Source organism: Lichtheimia ornata (assembly GCF_029851405.1).
Source record: "Lichtheimia ornata isolate CBS 291.66 chromosome Unknown scaffold00137, whole genome shotgun sequence".
Classification (NCBI taxonomy): domain Eukaryota; kingdom Fungi; phylum Mucoromycota; class Mucoromycetes; order Mucorales; family Lichtheimiaceae; genus Lichtheimia; species Lichtheimia ornata.
In genome coordinates, this window is record NW_026695456.1 from 19,643 (window position 1) to 39,064 (window position 19,422).

General features: G+C 43.5%; 3 protein-coding genes across 3 annotated transcripts; 2 read left to right on the plus strand and 1 right to left on the minus strand.

Annotated features, from left to right (window-relative positions):
* Window positions 1-1,125: 1,125 nt before the first annotated feature.
* Window positions 1,126-4,584, plus strand: O0I10_012586 (uncharacterized protein; the record flags this gene model as incomplete). The annotated part of the gene is made up of 17 exons (XM_058492478.1): window positions 1,126-1,272; window positions 1,337-1,627; window positions 1,690-1,780; window positions 1,841-1,918; window positions 1,990-2,112; window positions 2,176-2,278; window positions 2,335-2,623; window positions 2,685-2,808; window positions 2,866-2,967; window positions 3,022-3,177; window positions 3,237-3,507; window positions 3,568-3,691; window positions 3,763-3,930; window positions 3,988-4,121; window positions 4,186-4,307; window positions 4,369-4,424; window positions 4,477-4,584. The coding sequence occupies 17 exons, from the start codon at window positions 1,126-1,128 to the stop codon at window positions 4,582-4,584; spliced, it is 2,487 nt and encodes an 828-aa protein (XP_058336760.1).
* A 240-nt stretch (window positions 4,585-4,824) lies between these two features.
* Window positions 4,825-6,372, minus strand: O0I10_012587 (uncharacterized protein; the record flags this gene model as incomplete). Its single annotated transcript, XM_058492479.1, has 5 exons — window positions 4,825-5,015; window positions 5,073-5,129; window positions 5,190-5,361; window positions 5,427-5,945; window positions 6,016-6,372. The coding sequence occupies 5 exons, from the start codon at window positions 6,370-6,372 to the stop codon at window positions 4,825-4,827; spliced, it is 1,296 nt and encodes a 431-aa protein (XP_058336761.1).
* Window positions 6,373-8,571: 2,199 nt separating this feature from the next.
* Window positions 8,572-17,115, plus strand: O0I10_012588 (uncharacterized protein; the record flags this gene model as incomplete). The annotated part of the gene is made up of 22 exons (XM_058492480.1): window positions 8,572-8,740; window positions 8,798-8,929; window positions 9,006-9,114; window positions 9,962-9,999; window positions 10,067-10,109; window positions 10,158-10,443; window positions 10,519-10,665; window positions 10,730-10,810; window positions 10,877-11,005; window positions 11,081-11,231; window positions 11,285-11,423; window positions 11,479-11,863; window positions 11,922-12,164; window positions 12,234-13,040; window positions 13,103-13,733; window positions 13,788-13,851; window positions 13,911-15,108; window positions 15,166-15,326; window positions 15,381-15,983; window positions 16,042-16,528; window positions 16,582-16,706; window positions 16,767-17,115. The coding sequence occupies 22 exons, from the start codon at window positions 8,572-8,574 to the stop codon at window positions 17,113-17,115; spliced, it is 6,477 nt and encodes a 2,158-aa protein (XP_058336762.1).
* Window positions 17,116-19,422: the final 2,307 nt, after the last annotated feature.

Below are 19,422 nucleotides of genomic sequence, written 5' to 3' on the forward strand. Positions count from 1 at the left end.
TTCCTCGCAGGACCTTTGGAGACCAGGAGCTGGATGGCCAAGGTAAAGGGATGGAATTTGGTACTACATCAGTTTAACCACCATGATCTCTTTCATGCAGTAGTATGCAAACAGCTGCGGGTCGTTTTATGGGATCATCAAGAATCAATCAGCTGCACCACCACTCGTACCCAGATTGGCACTACCCCAAGATCACCCTCCACTCGTAGCGTCATTACATGTCATTCTATTCCAACATTACATACATGAATTTAGACACTTGCTCACCAATAGTGCATTTTTTTTGTGTTTGATCAACTATTTAATATTGTGGCATTATATGAGATGGTGTAGATGGGAACCTTAAAAACACAGTTACCCTTGATTTCATGGGTGCGGATTTCATTGTTCGTCGCTGGGAGGATTGTTCACCTCCGTGAGTTTAATTGTAACCACCTCCAAGCGTACACCTGCACATGCTAATTTTGTTATGCGTCGCTTTTTATCCAAAGATGGAATTGTCGCATTCGTACAATCTGGATTCAATGTATAGAATGGGTACCCCTTTTATGATTACTATGAATGTCCATTTATAGTCAAAGCCTATGGTTTTATACATGATGATGCATACGTTATAAAGTACAAAGACCTAGCGGTTTTATTCTCAGTAACGCATAGCTGCTAGTACAAGAGCGTATAGAAAGCTATGGAAAGTACGTGTTTACATCGCACCATTTTCACTTTTAACCGTGTACAGTGGATAAAAAGCGACTCACAAGGAAATTAGCATGTGCAGGTGTACGCATGGTAGTTAAAATTAAGCTCATGGAGGTGAACAATCCCCGCCAGCAGCGAACAAAGAAATCCGCTTGGCTCTCACCCTCAAAATCAAGTGACCTTAACCACGAACAAAGAACATGCAACCTTGGAAAAAGAATCAACAAAGAACCTGTTATTCCTAGAAGGAGTTTCCCTAGATAAAAAGAGCTGCCATCAGCTCTCTTTCTCGTTACCTTGATCAATTCTTCGTACATATTTCTGTTGCCTTCATCGATTTATCCACATCCATACATACAGGTATGGCGACACATACATCGCCTTTTTATCGGATCATGAAGGCAGTATTTCTCATTTCATCTTGATAGAATGGCTGCAGTGCCACAGCAGCAAGAGGGCATTGATCGAACAGAGGAAATCAACAATGTATTCGGCGGCAATGTACGTAACATACGCGGCTTGAATCGTACATGCGACATTCGCTCTATATTACGCCCCGAGTACCAGTATTTACGGGTAAGTGATAATGATTGATCGAATGGCTGAGGTTATACTTACATACATTTGTTGTCCAACATAGGGTACCTTTATTACCATTGCTGAGCAGCACAACATTCTTTCTCGAGATGCCTATAATCTCATGAACATGCATGTCAGGAGGTTTATGCGTGCCATCGGTGATTATGACGAAGAAGACAATTGGGCTCCAAACTTTGCCACGATCAATATGCCAGGCAATGGGATCCAGCCTGGACCCGGTGGTCAACAAGTAATGGCTGGACAAGGTCTCTTAATCCCACCTGTTACCAACCAAGTCTTGTGGACATGGGCATACAAGCTCGTGTCCAACAATCCTACGCTGGAGAATGTGGTAAGTGTATATGCTTTTTTTATCACCTCACCAAAATCTAATGCCATTTGGCATCTGAATAGGATATCACAAGCCAAGACCCTGCTGCCCGAGACTTGTTGAATACATACACAAATCACTTTCAACCCATGCAACGAAATGCACAAGGCAATGGTAACAGGAGATATCCGCTTTGCCCGTTACTGTGATTAGATGACTAATTTATTGTAATAGCACTCTACGAGCCACCTGCAATGTATCCGAGACTCCTCTCGACATTAAGCGAGCGCTTTGCAAGAGAAGCGGTGAGAAGTAAGTGACAACAAAAAAGCCATGTTTATGCTAAGCTTTGACCGTTGATTAATCGCATATCAATTTTAAAGACGTCAAGGACATGCTCTGGAGAAACATCCCTGTGTACGTTAGTCGACTTTGTGATGGATACATCAAGCATATGGTTCAATCAGAAACAGATTTTGGTATCTACATTAATCTCAGACATCTCGGTAAGTGCATTTTTTATGACTGATGGCTTTATACCTATACTAATAACGCGACGTTCACCACAGCCCCCATCATGAGTACTGGTATCATAAACCACCAAGCAGATACACCACCACAATTGGCACCTGCGGATGAACATTATTTTACCCAATTTGTTGACGTCTATCAGTAGGTGTTACTTGGACATCTCTTTGCTTACATATATGCTGACTCTATTGATATAGGGAGATACATCAAGCTTGTGAACGGTTTCTCGCTGATGTACCCCTGGTGGAGATGCAAAGTACACCAAGTCGAACCCTTGGCCCGGTACTGGCCATGCGATTGATGAGATTTAGCATGTGGCTATTGTTGCAAGCCGATGGACTCGATACCAGGAGGTGGTCTATACTGCCATTGGGAAAAACCCAAGTTGGGTTTTTTGGTATCGATTTGCGTATGCTTTGGGCAATCCTTCATTATGCACGTGACCAGGATCAAGATGCTTTGGTACCAGCCATATGTCTAAATCAGGTATGTCGATAAGGTGTACTATTTGCCATTGCCATTTCTAATATCTTTACATTACAATTAGCACGGCAATGTCTTAGCAAAACTTCCATTTGATGCAATACTTCAACCACCCCGGCAGAAAGAACTTTTATGGGAAGCGTTATTTAATATCGATTACGTGCAACGCCGTAGGTGGCGTTACTCTGGTAAGCATGTTGGTTGTGGAAATCAAGGTAAATACTAACGTATCAACTTATGTGTAGGCGAATTACCTGGAACTGCAATACGATTTGCTCATTACATGCGTACCGATGGCTTTACAGCCAATGTCATGTTTGAAAGACCTCAACCAAGAAACCTGCCACGTATGTACTTTTAGCAGAAGCACGCTAAATCTTATGCTCACTTTTCTGTTATAGCCTTTTTCCCTGAAATTGCTAAGACGGCTCGTCGCGAGGTGGCGAATAATGCTGATTTGGCTAATATCCACACGGGGATATACATGCTCAATAAGGCCCCTCAAGGACTGAATCAAGTTCGCCTTCAGAACAGCCGACTCGTGGGGATAGATCCTGGTAAGTTATTTATAAGGATTTATCAGACTACGTTTGTATTGACGCCTATATTCTATTAGGAAAGCGCGAGTTTATCACCGGGATTCATCATGAAGAAACCTTAGAAGTACAACCAGGGGAGAATCCTCCAAGATTGAGCGCTGTCGAGATTCGATCAAGGCATTATCAACATGCAACGATGGTGCATTGGGTTTACAAGCACACGTTAGCCAATCGACAAAAAGCCAATATGCAAGAGGTCTACGACCAGCTGGCGCAAGAAAGCCCCAATGTACCAAGATTGAATCAATTCAAGGCACATGTTGCCTGTGTGAGCCGCAACAGCAATAGGTTGGTAAATTTTATGGCATGTACTATGATTGGTATTGACAATATTTATCTATTTCAAAGGCTGCGAGACTTTTCCGCCCACTTCAAGCATAGGATCACTCGAGGGATTCTTTTTTCTGCACGTCAATCATACCAACAAGTAATGATCAATGAGATTTTGGGAATTTCTCCTCCTGATTCACCAGTAAGTTAAAGTTGCTACATGAAGATTACTATTGCTATGACCATGAACTCATTTATTATCACTTCCTTTAGAGAGATCAAGTCATGTTCATCAATAGAACCTCTAAAGCAAAAAGGAGAGGGATGCGGAGGTTCAGAAGACGAGACATCGGGTGGCAACGGCCTGAGCAAGAAACGATTGTTGCGTATGGAGATGCTAGTCTTGGGCATATGCGTGGTTATGCGCCACTTCCCCATTGGGTAAGCTACATTGATAGTTGTTTTTCTCTATGCTTATCTATATCATTTATTGTGTAGGAGTTCATCAAAAGACTTTGCAGACAGGCATTGGTCGTTTTCATCGATGAATTCCGTACCAGTATTACCTGTCGACATGATGGCGCAAATTTGCATCTTTGCTTTGACAATCGACGGCTACATTGCAATCACAAGTATGTGGAGAGAAGAGTTTCTTTTCTTTGTATATACTAATAGGCTCTTTTATTCAAAACATAGGAAGACGAGGAATCGGGTACAGACTGCCCAAGGTACCAGAGGTCGGAAAGTGTTGCATTGCAAGGACGACGATGGTGCTGTGATTGGCCGGTCGAATCTATGCCAGCAGCGTTTTGCAGTCGGTAGGTTTCTTTGGTCGTACAAGGAAGATCGTTGTTCAGCAATTGATATGACGTTGGTTAGGCAACAACACTTGGCGCAATCTGATTTATGCGGTGAAGCGTTGTAATGAGCACGGGGTAAGTTCCTTGCATTTTTTTGAAGCACCAGCTAATATATGGTTGTCTATAGTTCCTTGGCAGAGATGTCAACGCTGCGGCTCAAATGCGGTCCGTATTACGACTGTATATGGAGACCAATGGTGATCTGCAATCTCGTCCTCCCCATCTTAGAAGATAGTCCCCTTGACCCCCCTCCTCTGGTCTCAACATACGTGACCGAGTTTTAGATTTTTGGTTGTTGAATAAATAGCCACACGGACGAATTGATCAGATCACCGACAGCTGTGATTGTTCTCTCAACGTCCACACACTCTATATCCATGCGTACTTTACATATGAACCTTTATCTTACAATAGTGGAACACAATCATCAATACAAAAAGGGTCCGATTTACAACAACAATAAAAAAAACTACAATCAAGCTTCCTCCTCAAAGTTGTTGAAGATCAACAAGTTGGGTGTATCGCGTGGCATGTTCTTGAGCTTGTTCTCAGTCGCACTTTGAATGATCTTATCCTTGATGATCTTTGGCGAGATGTTGTCACCCTCCTCCAAGCTCAAAAAGTAAGCGGCCAAACCAGCAACATGGGGTGATGCCATCGAGGTGCCTGGATAATATATACAATGTCAATACACATCTTTGGATGAGATGTTTTACCACATACCTGAAATGGTGTTGGTGCCATAAAGGCCATTGTTCCATACCGACATGATGTCTTGACCTATTATGCAAACAACGCAATTAGCCATGTGCACTTTTTACGCCATTGCATCCAACTTACCAGGTGCAAAGACATCAACACATTTGCCATAGTTGGAGAAATAGGCACGTTCATCTCGTAAATTGCTTGCACCCACAGTGATGGCCTGTTCGGCAGCAGCAGGCGAGTACTTGCATGCATCACGGTTGTCGTTACCAGCAGCAACAGCAAAGACCATACCACTTTCTACAGCCTATTTTGAAAAGGTTCCGTTAGATCCATACATAAGAAACCTCCCATTTCCATGTAGATGCTTACATTGTTGACAGCTTGATCCAGAGCACGTGATTTGCCACCACCAAGACTCATGTTAGCAACAGCACCCTTGTACTTCTTGCCGGACTTGTTGGCTTCTGATGCATCGATTTGATGTTGTTCAATGGCCCAATTGATACCAGCCAAGACCTCGGAGTTGCTACCAGAACCTTGAGCACTGAGCACCTTGACAGCGACAGGGTTGGCTTGCTTGGCAACACCAAAACGTTTACCAGCAATTGTACCAGCACAGTGAGAGCCATGTCCATTACCATCAAAGTCACCATCAGAAGCAAATGTAGCACCCCAACTAGCACGTCCTTCAAAGTCGACATGTTCTGTGTTGATACCCGTATCAATGACAAAGACCTTGACACCTTCACCGCCATTGGGATCATGTGCGTATTTGCTAAAAGTCCAAAGAGACAAAGGATCGCGATGGGAGATACGTGCAAGACCCCATGGTGCATTACGTTGCAATTCGGAAGCGTACATGATAGAATCCTTCTCCACATAAGCAACCTATATGTATATACAATGTATGTATGTGTGAGATGGATTGTGGATGGTGACACATAAAGTGATTACGTACGTCGGGAGAGCTGCGGATTTTCTTTAACGTTTCCGGAGAGAATTTGCCTGCATATCCACGCCATCCAGGAGTTGCATAGGTGTGTTTGAGACCAGCAGCTGCTTCTGCATCGAGATAATCCGATAACGCATCACGCTTGGACATTTGATGTACCCAATCACAATGCTCTTGTACTTGGCTGGTGTTCACTTGGTCCTTCAAGACAACAATGTACGAATCGGTAATGGCCTCTGCATCAGGGGAATGGTAAAGGGGAGCCAGCTCGCCTTCAGACAACAGGGAATCCAAAGTAGGAAGAGCACTTGCGTATCCAGCAAGCAACAGAATAGAAGAAGTGAGAATGTTGAGTTTGACCATGGCGAATCGTGGGAGTATAAGAGAGAGAGATAAAGGAACCAAGAGTAGCGTCAAGTCGGCCCCATTTATTCAATCCGTCCTTTTGTGTAACCCATTGCGTGATGTCCAATGCTATCACGCATTGATGAAAACAATAGATCCACCTTATCAATTACCAAGTAATAAATCTATTCATGACCCCCATCAAAGTATGGTTACAAGTGGATATTGTGGCATCTAATAGTTGTCATTGATGATGGGGAGTGAAAAGGACACAAGATAAGAAATTGGGTCATTGCTATGACGTAATGAGCCTTAACTTCTCTTCGTCGATGGGCAAGCAGCATTTCCATAGTTACAGGCATCCATATTCTCTTGAAAGGAAGGATTAGCAAAGACACAGTATGCGCGCAGCGATCATGCAACGGGCTGAATCCATCATCCTACATATGCTTGCCGTTTAACAACACCGTTTTTTTCTATAACACAACAAGCTATGTGTATACACGTACAACATAGATCGCGTATAGACGATATCGAGTGCTTCTTCAAAGGTGAGATTATGTAAGTTAAAATGGTATGGCGGCAGCATTGAAGTATGTATTCGGTTGTTGACGCTGCATGTCCTCCTTTTTACCTTGCATAAGGTTCAGGCATCAGTATTTAAAGCACACGTACTATCACCGCTGCTACTATTCCATAGCGCTTTTTCTTTTACCATCATCATCATGATGAAAGTGGCCATTATTTTTGGAGTGTTCTTATTGTTTGCAGCTGTTCAAACACAGGATGAACTTGCGGCGCTAGATGCTTCTACCAACACATGCGTGGGACCGCTGCCGTCAATTCGAGTACAAAATTGCGACAACCAGCCCTGCACCTTTCAGACGCTAATAGACAATGACAAACGCCAGAGGGCCGGTAGGCTTTGAAATTCCATCCATCGAAGAGTTTGATTGTTGACAATATTTATAGCGGCGTTTCGCTCTTGTTCCACGCCTGATAGCGTCGACTGCAGCAAGTTTGAAAGTGATAGCGATGAGTGCCTTCGCCATCAATGCTCTGTGGTCACTTACCTTGATATCTCTAAAGAAAAGGGGGCACTACGTCGTAAGTAATAGCACAATAGCGCATTCAAAAGTGTATGTCTTCTTATTTTAAACGGTGGTTCGCGGCTGTGTTAGGGAGAGAATGCGTCAAGGATGTTCCCAACGCCATAAACACACCTGGACGACCATCTGCTTTATTTGGTCGACCTTGAGGCACTTGCCCATTGCAGAGTGAAACTCCGGCTAAAACACGGCAAAATCAGACATGGTTGTATGGTTCTATGGTCCGGAAGGATTTACAATAAAGTGCAGCAACGCTCTGTAAAGAGAGCGACCAATAATGTGTAAAAGATGAACGTAGCAATCCAAAGGATACATACAATCAAAAATGTCTACCATGTTGTGATCTTTATAGCCAATTTATTGCTTATGTAAACGATGGAGGTGTTCCTAGAGTAGGGTGGTATCGTTTAAGTAATTCAGCCACGTGATACACACATACATAGCATTCAAGGACATGCTTTTCTTTTACATCTTCCTTTCAAGCGTGTGAATCAATGTACGACAAAGATCCATTGTGTACAGTAGGGTTGATAGTCGGATGGTCACTTTTCAGCAGCTCTCACTACAACATTGAAAGGTCGGCTTATACAAACCACCAGTGTATTTGATTCTTACACAAACACCACTTGGAATCACATTTTGACTCTAGTAAAAGCTAACGTTAACGATCCCTTAACTTTTGATTATCCTCATCGATTGGTAAGCTGCATTTCCATAGTTACGGGCACATTCCCTTGAAGGGAAGGATTAGTCGAGACGTAGTATGCACGCAGGATGTCATGCAATTGGACTGAAAATGGATCTCCAGCATACATCATCTCCTTGGTATTTAGCCTCAGCTATATTGTATGGTGAAGGACAAGAGACCTATGTATACGTATATACAATAGATATCGAAAATTTTGGGTTCACACATGTCAAGTGGAAGGCTGGATTATGTAAATTGGTAGTGGATGGCAGCAGCATTATCCCTTTGTTGACGCTGCATGATCTTCTCCTTTTCACCCTGCATTATGTAGATCCAATACGCCCACCCGTCATCGGTATTTAATACACAAGCGTTATCATTAATGCGATTCTACAGCGCTTTTTCTTTCTCATCATCATTATGAAAGTTGCCAGCCTCTTTGGAATGTTTACGGTGCTTGCCGCTGCTCAATCCCAGTCCACTAACACATGTCGTGGCGAGTACTCTTTGGAGCGGTTGGACAAGTGCGGTAACAAGCCTTGCACCTTTGAGATGGTAGTAGGCAACACCACCGAAGGCAGGCCCTCTGGTAAGTTGTGCAGCGCCTTTCATCCAAGAGGTTGATTATTTAAAGTAACCACACTAGGGGGGTATCGTGCTTGTGTCAAGCCTAAAAACGTCGATTGCAGCAAGTTCAATAAGAATAATGAGCAGTGCCTCTCCAATCAATGCTCTCTTGTTATATACACGCATGATCCTACACAGAGGGAGCCAACACGTAAGTGATAGATCGACACCATACGGGCGTAGGACGTTTTTATTAAAGGGTGATTCATGACTGTTACAGCATCAAGCCATGAATGCGTCGCGGATTTCCCCAAAGGCGTATATAAGACGATGGAAATTGATACCTCTAAGTACCCTTGGCAGTTTTGAGGCACCTACCCAAATGAAAAGTTGGCTGTAAGTTGGTGAAAAATCATACATGGCTATACCAGAAACGATTCTATGTACCAAGGTTGTTAAAGTAGTAAACAATAAAGTGTAGAGATCTTACAGCACTAAAGCTAGCGTGATGTGTGGATAAGAAATGGATAACAATCAAAACCATACATAATAAAGGTATCCTTTGTCGTTCTATCATTGAGACACAGGCTCTGTTGCCAAAATCTCAGTAAGTTTAACATTGTTGAAGTGGATATGGTCTTTCTTAAATGCTGTGATCTCGGATTTGCATGAAAGACTTTGAGTCTACACACACGCTGCATATTGTAAAGCTCGACCACAATCCATCCTCGACATCCGTTGGATATCCTATTATGCTCCAACCACAGCAATGTATAATTGAATGCTGTAGCAAATTACCTATTCCACATGGAGGGTAGTACATGGAGGAAAGATGATCAACGTCAATAGGGATAATGATGAAAGAACACTTTCCTCCTGATGCCAATTATTTTGGTCATGAAGGTCATGCATATGATTCTCTATGAAAGTTACAGTCTTTGATGGTCACATAAACGGCAAAAGAAAGAGATTATGAAAAAACCTACCTTGGTGGTGGCATCTTTGTAGTAGTCGAGGGCACGTGAAAATACGCAGCAAGTCTTGTTCGAGGAGGATGATCCGTAGGCAAGTTTGCAATACTACATGGGAACTGAATGAACATGCTGTGGCGTGTGCAACCATTTAAGTGCCCTATATCATATGCCATAAGCGAGCATAAAGTTCTATATTGTGCTTTATTGGGAAATTAAAAGAATCTACATGCCAATTATGTATATGAGTTGCTGCTATATGATAGCTATAGTTGTAAAGCTATGAAAGTCTATCATCTGTCATTTGAATGTATGGGGTTGTGTGGATGCCACTATCATCTACTACATAGGATGTAAGGAATACCGTTCCATAACAGGCTACGGACAGCTCATTAAGCCAAGCAGACGACATTGTGCTGGGTAATTCCCACTTTCATTCCGCTACGTGATACACACACAGCACTCAAGGGCGCTGCCTTCCTCCTACATCTCTCTTTCAACTCCCATATTTCGTCACGATTACGTCCAATTTGTCCAAGCTGGAGAAAACAACGAGTACGGATCACGGTACGTTGCTAGATCGGTTGAGGATTGCCTTGGCATTGATGCGATGGTCTCGTTTCCTTGGCTTGTAGCTTATCAAAGCGACCCGAGATTCCGCAAGTATGTGCAGCTCATTGAGAAGAATCTGAATTCATTTGACGCTGTCAACGAATGGGCGGATATCATCTCGTTCCTTGGTCGTCTGTTGAAGGTATGTCGTGTTGTCTAGTATCAGGAACGAAAACGCGCGCACAGTATCGCTTATGCAGTGCTTGTTGTCCTATAGTCATTCCAAGCTTATCCACAGTTCCCTGTGATACCAAGAAAGCATACCGTTGCCAAGCGACTTGCGCAGTGCCTCAATCCTGGATTTCCTGCAGGTGTTCATCAAAAGACGCTCGATGTTTATGCATACATTTTGGAGACAATAGGGGTAAGCAATGGGAAGGATACATGAAGGTTGGCAACAGTAACATTGATGAGGACGAGAGAGATAGGTTGATCAGCTGGCTGATGATTTGGCAATTTGGTCTCTTGGCTTATTTCCATTTGTACAATATGCAGCAATGCAAGTGAAGGTAAATTTGTTTTTCCGAGGATGTATGCCATTGAAGGTATTCGCATTAACAAGCTTTGTTTGTTAGCCTCAATTGTTGGCAATCTTTGAAAAGTACTACTTCCCTCTAAAGAAGCGATTACGGCCGTCCATGCGTGGATTTATCATTGCGTTACTACCCGCTTTGGATGAGGAAGGGAGTGAATTCTTTGATAAGGTGAGGAACATGAGGATGGGATGATCGTGGGCATTGGAGCGGCTATTGACGAAAGGATTGTATCACGCTATTGAGGTCGTAGTCTTGATGGATCATCTCTCCGAAACTATTGATCTGCCATTTTTCTATGGATGCATGTGGCGGGTCATGGTGAGCAATCCGGGATTAAGGCCACCTGCTTTGAACTACTTGTTAAGGCGATTTCCCAAGATCACAGGAGCTGAAGGTAACTTTATTGGAAGGCTTTCTTACATTTGGTATTCACGTGTGGATTGGTAGATGTGGCTGTGGTGCTGGGAGGATCTGAAAACATCAGCTTGATGGTGCGTGCCTTTGCAGCTACGCTTGGTGATAGCCAATTACTTGTACAACGTGGAATGTTGGAATTGCTCGTTCAAAACTTTACCCTTAAGCATCGGTAAGTAAGGAGGATATTGAAATGGATCAAACACGAAATTAAACCAACCCATTAGTGTCATCCCTCATGAAGACCTTGTCATCTTGATGAAATCAGCACTTTCGATTGTTCTTCGCAAAGACATGTCCCTCAATCGTCGGTTGTATGCATGGCTTCTCGGTGATCAAGGAAACTCACAAGCCAACATCATTTATTTCGGCACATTTGGTGAAAAGGCAGCCACTCAAGCCATTCGTGCATTGTTGTTTTCTTCGACCGACCCTAGTGCACATCGCCTATTGGATCAGGATGCGCTTGTGGTTGAAGCTCAAAGGCCTTACAAAGTCCTCATTTCTTTGTTGGACAAATGGGAGATTGGACAACCTGTGGTACAAAACATCTTTGTGGATGCCCTGATCAGTTTGCAGAAGAACGTACGGCAAAATGCTCGAAGTAGTGAGGTGAGTGACCACAAAATTGGGTGTGTGTGTGTTCAAAGGGCTGACATTGGGAAATTAGATCATGCAAACGGCCAACATGTGGATGGAGATGGTGGAACCCTACTTGATATGGACCAAGCTCTTTGAACTATTTGACAACAGCTTCCCCGGCAAAGATGGTCAATCCAAAGGCAAACGAGGGAATGATCTCGAGAACCTGCAGCTGTTGGAATTCACGCTAAAGTCATTCAAGTTCACCGATGACGAGATTAAGCATATGCATTTACCTTTGGTGGTTGCAGGAATGGCACAAAAGTTACAGGTATTGGTTGACATACAAGGAAGCAATCGGGATGGCAAGGGCTAATGAATGCATTATGCTTCTCTTTAGGATTCAATCCGATGTCCGACATTCATTGACATGTTGCCATTGGTCAATCAATGCCTACAATTGATCCATGTCATTCTCCAACTCATTCCTGAAAATATACTTTGGGATCGTCGACCATCGAGATTACCACCTGCTGCCGAATCAACCGTATCGGACAACAAGAAACGGGAATTCCAGCCTGGATCGGATGTGATTGAATATGTACGCGACTTTTATTGCATACGAGGACATCGACGAGGAGCAAGTAGCAGTGGGACAATAGCTGCTCAAAATGGAAGTCGAATGGATGGTGATTTGGAGATAACTGAAGATGCGGGTGATTTGGCGAGTACTGGGCCGGCTACTTCTGGTGGGATGCCATCCACACAGCAAATCATCAGCAGCCGTCCTCAATTCGAGCCGATTCGTGGATCACAACTTGTTCAAGAATTGACCAAACACATGACACAGTTCATCGTTGATCTAGTCGACAGCTACATTGTGCCACCGAATAATCAAGATACAGGCGTCGATGTGGGAGTGGATGGCAAACGTTTGAGGAATATCGATGCTCAGCTCGAGAAGATCTTGCATGGTGTTTGCTCAACGCTTACCTTTGTCGCCAAACACACCGATGAGCGTTTCACATGGGATAGCAAAGACCAAGAGCAATTGATGAGAGCGCTACTCATGTGTTGTCAAGAAGGCAGAGAATTTGGAATCGTCGATGCCGGTTTATCAACCCTTACTCAGCTCACCAAGCGACCACGATTTCTTAAAGGTCATGAGCTCAATGATAAGACCATTTCGAAGCGTATCATGAATAATGTATGTGGATTTGCCCTATGTTCAAGAAAAAACGTCTTTTTTCTCATTGGCTTTTTATTTAGCTTTGGGGTTTTCTCTCGCCAGTCGCACCTTTACTTCATATGCGTACGGTCGAGCTTATTTGGCTTCTCACCGAAGTATCACCACCACATCAAATTGAAACCATCATTGCCGGCCACCTGATCGTCAAAGATGATACCGAGCGATTCGCCAACTATGAGAAATTCGGCATTATTTGGGAGTTTTCTGAGGACCGTGTTGAAACAGCAACCATCTTTTCACGCCCCATGTTTTTAATACTTGATCTCTTGAATGATGTCACGTCTCCTGTCGATCGTCGAGTGGGTGAAACTTGGATTCGGTGTCATCTCAGAAGCTATGTGCGTCTATTGGAGCCCTTTATCGTCATGCTACTCGACAAAGCAATCATCCGAAGGTCTTGCAGCAAACACGTGCCATACGATCACCAAACATTGTTGGATAATCAGAGCGGAGATGTCTTGATCCCATACTATCTTTACATGCGACCATTTGATATGGCCACGGTGGATTACCTTTTTATGCATCTCGTATCCCTCGTCTCTTTTGGTGCAATTGGTTTCCTGAAAGCATGCAAGAACCATACTGTTGGATCAAGTGGACCCATGCTATCATTGATTGAAGCAGGTCTTGGCATATCATCACAAGAAAATGGTATGTAATGAAGCTACGTACAAAGGAAATGGGGTACTAAGAACGAGAAAACAGATGATGGGACCCAACAAGCTTCCAACCTTTCATTCTTGGAACTATTGGTTTTGATATCACTGAGGTATGGTTGATGCGTGATGATAAGTTATTGGTAAAATAAGCTGACAACGCTCAAATTAGATATTTGGAGACGGAGCCAAACGACAAGTATACCCATTCAATGCTGAAACCAGTACGCAGTATACAACTTCATGCTGCCGAGTTCCTTTATCAGATCATTTCAAAGCTTGATACGATCGATATGAAATTGACGAGATTGATCCAAGAATCGGTTCTCCACAAGTTGCTTTTCTGCATATCAACATGTGATCTCGAATTACAACAAAAGTTGCTACACCTTCTTCATGCAACTATGGCCATTACAGCATCAGCGGCATTAGGACAAAAGACAAGCTTTATTGAGCGACCTAGTCAACGCAAATCATCCATCGATAGCAGCACAGGGGATTCTATGGCACAATATGCAGCCGATACAGTTCCACGAGCATCGATTCCCGTAGGGTCTTTACAGGCTTCAGAGGCAACCGATCTTGCAACATCCTCATCGGCCTTGTTCGTAAAGTGTGTCATTGATGCATTTACGCTTTCGACAAATCGACCTATTCTACAACATTGGATGGATTTTGTACTCGCATCTCTACCTCACATGCGTGGCGGTTTTCGTCAAATGGTGATACCCATTCTTATTGCTATATGCGAGCAAATTGTATTATGCAACACTACGGTGCGTATACTGATGCATGGTGAGCCATCATCCCATTTACGAGCAGCTGAAGATTATGTGCCTCACCAAGATGGGTCCAAGAGTCCCTATCTCCAAGAACAAGGCGCGCTTGTGGGTGGCCCTGAACAAGACATTCTCGTGTTTTTGAATGGATTGGAAAAGACGCTCATGTTTTGTATGACCGAGCGACATCTAAACGATGATTGGTATCCCGACAAAGCGAATGAGCCGCTATTGCCAGTACCTCGACTTGCCGATAATTCGACATTGAAGATCCTTGCACAGCTTGTTCATAGTGATACTTCACCCATCAAATCTCGTGACACAGCATTATATCACTTGCCCATCATTCTTCACATTCTTCTTGACGTATGGCGTGTGTTTCGACAACCTGAGTGGGATGAAGAGACCGCAGATACATTGGGCCATGCAAAAAAGGATGCTGTATTGCAAAGCTTTGCCTATGCTGCGGATCACGTCAAGGCACGGCTTGAACACATCTTTGAACATCTCTACAAGTATTGCAGCATTGATTTTACCGAAGGCTTCACGGAGATCTTTTTCATGGAGAATCCCATTGCTCTTGAATATGAGGTACGGTAATAGAAGGAGCTGTCATTTACAAATGTACTTATTATGCTGCTTCTTTAGGCCACACCCCATCAATATGAACTGATTGCGATTCAAGTGCTTGCTGCAACACCCACCAGCTCTCCTCAACACATCCTTTCAACCCTTCTTGAAGGTATCCGGCAACGTACTCCAGGCATGCACGTGCATCGTCGACGACATATACAACGCATGGGCAAACTGTAAGTTTTATTTTTTTTATCGTATACAATGCAATACTAAAGAAGGATTTATAGTACCGACACATCCATCTTGCGATTTGCTGAAATCTATTGCAGTAATCTGATGAAGACGGATACGCTGGCTCATCTATGGCCGATCGTTCATTCATTTGCCAAGGACTATTTATCACAAGCACAAACATACAAAACCATCCTCCCTGGATTGATGCGCTTTCTTACTGTGGCGGTCGATGGGGTGATGCGTTCTTCCACCACAGATGATCGAAAGGCTAAACGTGATGCACAAGATTTATATCAACGATGCGTGGACTACTGTATCCTTATCGCTGGAAGGTCATTTGATCAAGGCTTATGGTTACGTCGATCCAATGTATACGATGAGGAGGATGGTGCAATGACGCCTACCGATACGATTTCATTATCAGACACAATGAGTGATATCACACGGACCTTATCAGCCAGCAATGTATCCGAATTGGAGAAGAAAGCTAGCTGGAAGTCCCGGGAAGATGTGATGATTGCACAAACCAATACTTATCTTGCTACGGTGGTGATACCCAATTTACGGCATCTCATTGGTGATCAGGATCGTATCAACTCTTTACTCAATAACCTCGTTTATTACGTTGTCGGCCCAGCTTTAAGGACACGCACCACGTAAGTCATCCATCCACAATCAACAAATTCAAAGGTACTCATCCTTTTTTATATCAAGGTTCAACAAGATTGCCGTTATCCTTGACCAGATATGCGAAATGACACACATGCCGTTCACTTATAAGACGTGGAGGAAGGAAGTATGGGACGTTTTCCTTGACAACCGGTTATTCTATATGAGTGCAACCACAGCCAAGAAATGGAGGACAATCATCCAGACGGTGTTTACACTTGAGAAGGAACGATTCACCGAATTGGTTGGACGTATCACGACATCTCCATCCACCGCTTTCTTTACCAACAAGGACCAAGAAACGCTTAACCGAGGATTGAATTTAAGGCGATTGGCATATGTTATATTCTGTGGCAACCAGGATCAATACGTACCCCAGCTACCAGTCATCCAAGAGAAACTTGTCGAGTTGCTCAAGCTGGATCACAGTGAAATGGTTCATGTGGAAATCTATCTCTTCTTAAGGATTATGTTGGTGCGCTTTTCACAAAAGCATTTGCTCAATTTCTGGCCCGTGTTGATTACAGAATTGGTAAGCAATGAGTTTGAGCGATATGGAGCATGATATTGATCAAAGATGTATAGATGCGGATGTTTAATGCCTTCTTGGGAAATGGTGTACATGATCGACCTGAAGAAGCACAAATCGCATTAGCTGGCTGCAAGTTTTTGGATTTACTATGTGCCCTTGAAATGGATGCCTTTCAAGTGTAAGTATATATGAACGATTGGCACGTTATGGATTTAAGGCTAATGGTATCATCTCTAAGATATCAATGGATTTTTATCCGTGATACGATCGAACCCATGATGGTGCGCACGAAGGACCAAGGACCCATGCCCATATTAGACCTGTTTGCTGAAAAGCTTGCCAACCAAGAAGACACTAGCATGGACGCCATTGAATTTTCGGGGTCATCTGTTCCCTCCACCGGCCAACTCAAGAGACCCATGTTGACCATGCGTAGCATTAGTAGTGTTCAACAACTTGCATTCTTTGTGGATCACGTGGGATTATACGCCTATCAATCATCATTTACCCTCGCCAAACCCGACATGCCATTCATAGAAAGCTTACTCCAAACCGACCTTCTGGAAGGTGATATTGAAAGCGATTGAATAAAACAACAGGACACCATCATGCATCTTTCCCTGTAATATCGATTGCTGGAAATGGCACGTGGTAGTTACACACGAGCGTCCTTGACAGGTTGTTGCACAAATGGATCGTGATCATGATTGCCTTGAGGAAGGTAAATAAGTATACAACATCCAATAGTGAAGGTGTGTCAAGATTTGTGTATGGCAATAATGGTGGCTCCATATCGCATTTGGATTCTGTGGAGTGTCGAGCTGCATAAAAAGTGATGCGCACGGACCATGCTTGATGCCTTCACAGCCCGGTTAGAAAGTTACGAGGGGCATGCACAATGAAATAAAACAGATAGTGTATGTGTATGTGTTTGATTGGTAATGTAGAATTCACGTTGGCTCAAGAAGAGATCAAACCACTCTTTATTCATGATGCATTCGTTGGATGGGCATTGCTATTTGAGAGCCACATACATCATGCTGGATCAACAACAATACCAGCAGTACACGATGATGATGTATATTAACGATGCTTTTATTCCTGAATACCCTATACTTTTACTACAACCATATTCATCATAGCCATACAAGAACAACACGTTATGGCTTTGGGGCAAGTGGTATTGTATGGAAGCTCCCGACTCAAGCCGCGAAAATCAAAGTCTGGCGCCTTAGCCATTATGAGGTATGGGGGTGTCCATGGAGACCCCTCAATTTTAAGTTCAGCTGCGTCGCGACCAGAAACAAATTGCTGCGGATCACCTTGGCAACCTCCACCTTTTTCTTCTCAACTCAATCGATCGATTCGCATGGCGTGCGTGCTTTTCCTACTATCACGATGTTTTGGCCAAAGTAAGTTGTTTCTATCTTTTCGTTGTGTTACTTGTAATACTCACATGCCTTGTTTGCAGCGACTTGGAGGACCTAATGGTGTGCATTGGAAACGCTTTGCCCCCTCACCAGCCCAGTTTCCACACAAGGCTTCCATGAATCCCAGCAGATCTTGATACGGAGGTAGCGAGGATGTTGGCCATTCCTCGTAAACTGGCTGCCCACTACGTGTCGGCGTGTTGTATGGGCGTTTGGCCGAGGACGAAACGCAGACCGGTAGCAGTGTCCAGGGTGCACTAATAAAAGACCGCTATCCAAAGATACCAACAAGTGGCTCTTGTTTGGGTAATGCCAAAGGATTCATTGGAAGGAAACTAGGAGGGAAGATAAGTATTCTTATTACCTATTTGTTTCTCGCTCACCAAAAACATGCTACACTTTTCTATCTCAAAGACACAAGCATGGGTTTCTTCCAAACGAGGTTTTGGCGCGTCAAGTCCCGGCACCTTAAAGTGGCATGTACAAGCGGCCTCGTCGACCTGGAATTGGTGCCTACAGGTAGAGGTTGGGGATGGTTGAGTAGCGACCTTCTCGTTGTTCATCCCTGTGAGTACTTTAGCCTTGGCTTTAGGAAACCAACAGCTACTTGTTTATTCTAGTACATATCGTAATCATTATTAAACCATGCTCTTTGATTAAACATACATCCTTGTCTTTGCATGTCTGATAACGCACTATCATGTAACGTTTGGCTGATCTTCATTGTACGTAAATTAAAAATGAAAACTCACGATCCAAGTGATGTTGTTATGGCGTGCTCATCTTATCTATCAATGTTGTCGTGGTGTGTGTATCGATGCCATCATTGAATTCATTGTTGTATGACTAAGCCTCTACTACTATCCTGCAGCTAACACACAATGTTGTTGAAATCATGTAATTCCGGCAAGTGGAAACACAACTGCCAACATGATCAATCATTAAGTTACTGTAGTAGCCTTTGCTCTGCCCAACTTGCCTTTTTCACCGCCTGATGGAGAACACTATTGTAATCACGTGATAAACGGTATGATCAAAACCAACCTTCAACGTTGATTGATTGCAAAGAGAGCCTTGCTGCATGGTATTATCTTGACGTATGCTGTAGATTATCCGTTATCTTTCCAACATCCCAAGTATAGCTCTTAGAGTACTGTTAGTGAAGCTCATGAATGCGTAATAAGTATATAAATGATAAGGTGGCAAATTAGCTTCCATGGAAACCATGTACTGACAAGGATGGCCACGCGAAGGCTTTGCCGTCACCCTCTCCCCTACGGTGCACCAAGCCGAATAACGGGGGCTGCCATTGCATCTCCTATGGCATCTTCTATAGGTGCTGCTCGAGTCAACATGTTCGGTCTGATAAAAGGACAAAATAGCATCCCACGCCCACAGAGGCCAACCCATAAGAGCGAAAAGCAATACATGATCCCATATCTACCACAAGGCCACTGAGTAACA